The following is a 6464-nucleotide window of genomic DNA, read 5'->3' as shown; positions in this document are numbered from 1 at the left end:
CATTAACCTGCCTGTCTCAGACACACCTGTCTCAGACACACCTGTCTGTCTGACACATTAACCTGCCTGTCTCTGCATTTCTCTGTTTGTATTTCTTTTTATCAATGTAGATGTAACTGTAGTCATAATTCCAGACTCTCCATCTTTACAAACACAGACAGGAATGAATTCTGTATTTTTCCCTGCATTCATCATGGTCATTTCTGTGTTCGAGACAAACTGCTCGCAGGTCAGCTCTTCTGCAGGAAGCAGCACAGGATACACTCCACAACACACTAAACTCTCAGAGCTCTTATCAAGCCAAGGTTCCTTTGCCTGTGTATCTATGATTCGGTCTGAAGTCATTCCCTGTGTTCAGCCTGCCTGTGAGGCACAGATAGAACATCCTCATTTTCAGTGACGGAAACCCCACATTTCAGCAGGCTCTAATCAGTTGAAACAAATAGATTGTTGCAAACAACATAATTTCTTCACGAGGTTTTGTGTGTGTCTTTGAAGGTGGAGGAGTGAACACTAAATGAGGAAATCTGAAAAGCAAACTGCTGCTGAAATGTAAGAGATCTGTTTCTCTAATCTGACTGTTGTGAGGGATTCTGGGTACTCCGCACAGAGCAGGTTGCTTAATCCCTATCAGACTCATTCAGTGGAGATAAACCCATCGGAATTAGTGCAATTAAGAGAGGGATCTCTCTGACAGCAAGCTGAACACCACCTTACACCCCATACCCCCCGTACCCGGGGACCGGGGTGAAGCTGAACCTGGGGGTACCTTTTCTATTTGTTAAAAACATTTGGAGATATAACCTAAAAGCTTGAAAATGTAAGACATGAACAAAAATGGAGACAGGATTGACTAAAGTAGCTATGTGTGTAAAGACGCAATGAACACAATGTCATTATTTAGTATTTCCTTTTAGTACTGAAATGAACTGCAACTCCCAAAATTACCCATCCCTGCTCATCTCCTATCAGGTTGTGCTGGCACACAGGTTCTGCTCACTGAACTCTACACCCTCCCCAGGTAACTGCTTCCTCCCCAGGTAGCTGCTTCTTCCCCAAGTAGCTGCTTCCTCCTCAGGTAACTGCTTCCTCCCCAGGTAACTGCTTTCTGTATCTGTTTCTCAACTATTCAATCAGGTTACTACATGTCTGTGTGAGACTGTGTCCTCTTTAATAATTTGGCTTTATATTATTGAGAGGTTTTCTCATCATAACCACATAATTAAATTCTGCAGTTTGCTTTTGAGAGGAAAAAAGGCAAAGCCAAATAAAGCAGCATCTTTTTTCTCTCTGTCTTAATCACTGTGGCGTCAGGCTCAAACCCCGGGAGTGTCTGCTGATTCAGGCTCTGATTAAGAGCATCCCAGTTAAATGGAAGCAAACCAAAGGAAAGCAGCACAGCTCTCAGCTGGCAAAAACAAACTGCAAGCCCTGACATTTTAATTAAGCCATTGTCTTTTTAAAAAAACCCACAAGCAATTTATATTCTATTTCCCTCTGCTGTTTTTTTGTATTCAATCCATTTGGGACATAGGCAAAACATCAATATGTAAATATAAGATAATCAGGTAGCGCTTTTCAAAGGTTTCTGTTAATTGATTCATTGGCCTGTTGTTTCCAATCAGGAAAGGAACTTGCTAAGTTGTTTAAAAAACATGAGAGCAGACTATTGTTCACCATCAGTGCCAGTCACGTGTTTAAAATGATCTGAATGAATGAAATACCCAGATTTCTCTGATGTGATGTTTACCACAGTCATGCAGGAGCTTTAAACAGCCCTGAGTCCAGGCTTCCAGGACCTGTCCATATCGTCACTGTTTCTATGGTAACAGGCAGCCATGTTGGCCAGGCTAAGACTAACGGGACTCGTCTATGATGACCTTACATCTGCTAGCAGAAAATGCCAAACACATTAGCTGAATACTACAGCCTATCAGAGAGGAGCTAGTGAGATACAGCCAGCTGGCAATGAAGGAAAATTTGTGATTTCCTCAAGGAAGAGGAGGATCCAGCTGCACTAACCCCCCGTGAAGCAGACTGCTGTTGCACACCAGAGTCAGTACCGCTATGGGGTTACACATATGTGTGTGTCAACCGGTGGTCATGTGATTGTTTAAGGTTTCACCTAGTCATTTCATGTTTATTTGGGGTCCACACTCAGCCTAAGAAGATTGGGGGGTCAGGATTAGGGCTGGGGGGCTGACCCTGGAATGAAACCCTGGAGTGAAACCCAGTGGAAGCCGCTTTGCTGGGACAGTCTCCTTCAGCACTGGACAGGTTCCCCAAAAACAGTTTTCATTGTCATTTGTAGATGTCAGAGTTTCTCAGACGTGAAAACACAAAAGCCACTTTCCATCAGCGTCTTTATTGTCTGTGGTCAGTCCCTCACTCCACTCCCTCAGCACTTAAACTTAAGGAAATATTCTACATTTTTACATTCTGTGCCATTTCATTTCTTTACTTTGTTAGTTTCTATCATATTGCATGGTTCAGCAAGAGAAAATTGTTTGCGTCCTTTGGGAAAAAATAAGCAATTTCACAGTCAAGTTACAGTGGAAAATATTAAAGAAGAACCCTGAAAACAGAAAGAGAAGGCATTTCCACACAGTCCCTGGGGGTGTACACCTCACAGACAAGAGGATTGTGAGGAGGCCTGAGATGTTTGTCTGGATTCATTATGTTCTGTCTTTTAGACCATAAAAAGAGTCTTTGTCAGACAAGACACCATGGTCTGAGAACAGCACTCCAGCGGCATTAGGACTGAGGAAAAAGCAATAAATTATTTTTTCATCAGATTCCTTTGATTTGGCAGAAGTCCTCTCTGGAGCAGGGCAGGTCAGAGGCATGGCTATGCTGCTGGCTGGAGTCTCCGTCACAGTTTACTGTTCTTCTGGAACTGGGACACCAGACTGAGCACCTGCTCAGATGCACTGATAGCCTTGGTCTGCAGATAGGTGGCGCTGTTGGCACTGGTCTCTTGCAGGAAGTAGCGGTAGTTGACCATGATGCCGCAGGAGTTTGTGATGCCACGCGGGCTGGTGTCTGCCTGCCAGTTGAGCCGCCACATGGTGGCGCCATTCTGCAGATGGAAGTTGGCAACGGGGTTGATGGCGTAGCCACGCCTCTTTTCGCCGTACAGGTACCAGGCACAGAGACGCATCAGCGCCGGCTCCAGGACCTGCACCAGGCGGTCCGACTGCACCCACTCGCTGGTGCCGAGCAGTTTGCGCAGGGCCTCCACAGCCTCCGCCCCAGACCCCGCCCCCGTCACCTCCTCCACCGCCCGCCACTCCTGGTCCGTCAGCAGCCCCACCCCTCGCACCTCCTTACGCTGCGGGCTGAGGAGACCCTGCAGCCAGGAGCAGAAGCCTGGGATCGGAGACAGGCTGGAGAACTGCGAGATGTGGGGAAACTCACCCTGCATAGAGAAAGGGAGAGAGAGGGGGCAAGAGGGAGGGGGGGGAGAGGAGGAGGAGGGGGGGAGAGGGAGGGAGGGAGAGTTAGGGAGAGAGAGAGAGGGAGAAAGAGGGGGAGAGAGGGAGAGAGAGAGAAGGTAAAAGAGAGAGGGAGGAAGAAAGGGAGAAAGAGAGGGAGGGGGGGGAGAGGAGGAGGGGGGGAGAGGGAGGGAGGGAGAGTTAGGGAGAGAGAGAGAGGGAGAAAGAGGGAGGGAGAGAGAGGGAGGGGGAATAGAGAGGGAGAGAGGGGGGGAGAGAGGGAGAGAGAGAGCAGATGAAATAGAGAGAGGAAAAGAGAAAGGGAGGGAGAGAGTTATATGAGAGAGAGAGAGAGTGAGAGATGGATAAACCAGCTTCTGTTCCAGGCCAGCATGATCGCAGCCATTCTGAAGAAACCTCTGCAAGAAGGCATCACTCTGCAACAGGATTAAACTGTGTATCTGAGAGGCAGGGTGTGCTACCACACGCAGCCCATCCCCACACACAGAGCGTGTCCTAATGACTCCCACTCAGGCCCTGCCTAGAGACAGGAGCACAGCACCCCCCCTCCCTCTCTCCAGTAGGAGAGGCTGAGGTTGTTTGTCAGAAACTAAAGGTTCCCCATCTTGCTGCTCTCACGGTAACCCCAGAGGAAATGCACAACCAGAGAAACTCCAGCCTGAAAGAGATGGATGACCCTTCTCACTCCCACTCACAAAACTCTGTCTCTCTTCACCCACTCACTAAAATTCTCCTCTTTGTTCTTATTCCTTTCACTTCAATCTCTCTACTCCTCTTTTACCCCTCCCTCTCCCCATCCCTCTCTCCCTCCCCCCTCCCTCTCCCTCTCCCTCCCTCCCTCTCCCTCCCTCTCTTTCTCCCTCTCTCTCTCCCTCTCTCCCTCTCTCTCCCTCCCTCTCCCTCTCTCTCTCTCCCTCCCTCCCTCCCTCCCTCCCTCCTCTGTCTCATGCTCTGCCAGGCTGAACAAACAGATTGCTACCCTGCCAGTGTTGTTGACTCTTGAGACACAACATATGAAGCGAATCAGTGTCGAGCATCTTGTCAGAGAGGCTGAGGGAGTGGACCACAGAGCCTGCAGTCTCTCTCTCTCTCTCTCTCTCTGTCCAACAGCACACAGCCTGTGGGCAGGGTCACCATCTCTCACCGGGAGCAGAGGATGTTTCACCAGCAGGACACAAGAGCAGCGGTAAAGGGCGTCTGCTAACGCTTCTCTCCTGGACTCCAGAGTGCTCAGAAACTCCATGTTGCCCTCATGGAAAAAGTCATTTGAATCTATCAGGCTGAATGTCTTCTGCTTTTCCAGCCAAATCTCTCCTCATTTAACAGAAGGCAGGTCCAGCTCCAGATGTGGCGTGTCTGCTGTGCTCATGATGATTGATGCTGACAGCCCAACTGAATCATTGCTCCCTCTCTCCGCCCCAGGGTGGGCGATGCCGAGCTGAAACAGGGGTGCTGGTTACACTGTAGCCCCCTCTACTGCCCCCGGGGGGCACAGCGGGACCAAGATATCTGGTCACCACAGAAAGAAAGGGCCTCCGGAGATAGACGGCATAGCAGGGCTGCTTGCAAAACAGGGAACAGCTGCTTAGAGTGGAACAAAATGGGAACGATGCTGAAGAGAGCATTATCTTCCAGAAGGGCAGAGTGCAGCTCCCTTTGGACTGCTGCTTCAGCAAGGATAGGGCCTGCTGAAACCGAATAATACAAATGACATGTCAGCTTGCTAGTCACCAGTATAGCAGGGCTACTCTACCCTGGTTCTGGAGGGCCGCGGCGCCTGCAGGGCTACTCTACCTGGTCCTGGAGGGCCACAGTGCCCGGAGGGCTACTCTACCCTGGTCCTGGAGGGCCGCAGTGCCTGGAGGGCTACTCTACCCTGGTTTTGGATGGAAATAAGAGCACACACAGGCTGCACCTACCTGCAGCTCACGTACCACCCTCTTGATGAGGTAATTCCCGAGTTCCACCCCCTGCAGCCCAGCCTGGGTGGAGGAGATGGAGTAGAAGACAGCAGCGTTGATCTTATTAACGTCCTCCTCAGAGTCCAGCGTGGCAAACTCACGCACAATAGCCTGAGAGACAAGGAGAGAAAAGAAGCCAAGCATCGGAGAGGGAGACTGAAAACTGATACAGAAACAGAGCGAAATGAGCAGACAATGTCATCCAGATGCTGGACCAAATATCAGGCCCTTTCAGAATGGTGGACAGTGGTCTTCCTTCCAGCCAAAAATCTGTTAATCAATCAATCAACCAACTAATCAATTACTTTATAAGTTGATGTGGCCAATCCCCTGCTCTTTCCCCTGGATGCTGCCCCTGGTCTCACCTGGATGTTGCTGGCGATGTCGTCAGTCAGGGCGACTCACCTGGATGTTGTTGGCGATGTTGTCAGTCAGGGCGACTCACCTGGATGTTGCTGGCGATGTCGTCAGTCAGGGCGACTCACCTGGATGTTGCTGGCGATGTCGTCAGTCAGGGCGACTCACCTGGATGTTGCTGGCGATGTCGTCAGTCAGGGCGACTCACCTGGATGTTGTTGGCGATGTTGTCAGTCAGGGCGACTCACCTGGATGTTGCTGGCGATGTCGTCAGTCAGGGCGACTCACCTGGATGTTGTTGGCGATGTCGTCAGTCAGGGCGACTCACCTGGATGTTGTTGGCGATGTCGTCAGTCAGGGCGACGTGCAGCACGACGAGGGGCTCCCCCGGCATGGCGGCATGGGTGAAGGCGTAGCAGCGGCGGTACGGCCCCACCCTACGCTTAATGTCTGTCCAGTTCCTCACAGGGTGCACTGCCTCGTACCTGCGCACAGAGCCCAGTGTCACTGAGGGCTACCAGCTCACTGCACTACTGTGTGTGTGTGTGTGTGTGTGTGTGTGAGAGACACGTGTGTGCATGTGCGTGTGTGTGTGTGTGTGAGAGAGTGAGACGTGTGTGTGTGTGTGAGTGTGAGAGACACGTGTGTGCATGTGCGTGTGTGTGTGTGTGTGTGAGAGAGTGAGACGTGT

General features: G+C 50.5%; 1 protein-coding gene across 1 annotated transcript in view; it reads right to left on the bottom strand.

Moving 5' to 3' along the window:
* Positions 1-2152: 2152 nt before the first annotated feature.
* Positions 2153-6464, bottom strand: part of mlycd (malonyl-CoA decarboxylase) — an 8306-nt gene continuing 3994 nt past the window's right edge. Inside the window, exons 3-5 of the mRNA XM_036543159.1 lie at positions 6102-6258; positions 5375-5527; positions 2153-3418 (exon numbers count right to left, since the gene is read on the bottom strand). Of these exons, the coding sequence (XP_036399052.1) occupies positions 2873-3418; positions 5375-5527; positions 6102-6258 (856 nt within the window). The 3' untranslated portion in view covers positions 2153-2872. The remainder of the gene's footprint in view (positions 3419-5374; positions 5528-6101; positions 6259-6464) is intronic.

This window comes from Megalops cyprinoides, chromosome 13 (genome assembly GCF_013368585.1).
Source record: "Megalops cyprinoides isolate fMegCyp1 chromosome 13, fMegCyp1.pri, whole genome shotgun sequence".
In the NCBI taxonomy this organism is placed as follows: domain Eukaryota; kingdom Metazoa; phylum Chordata; class Actinopteri; order Elopiformes; family Megalopidae; genus Megalops; species Megalops cyprinoides.
The sequence above is the reverse complement of the archived record's forward strand: the minus strand, read 5'-3'. Positions and strand labels throughout refer to the sequence as shown.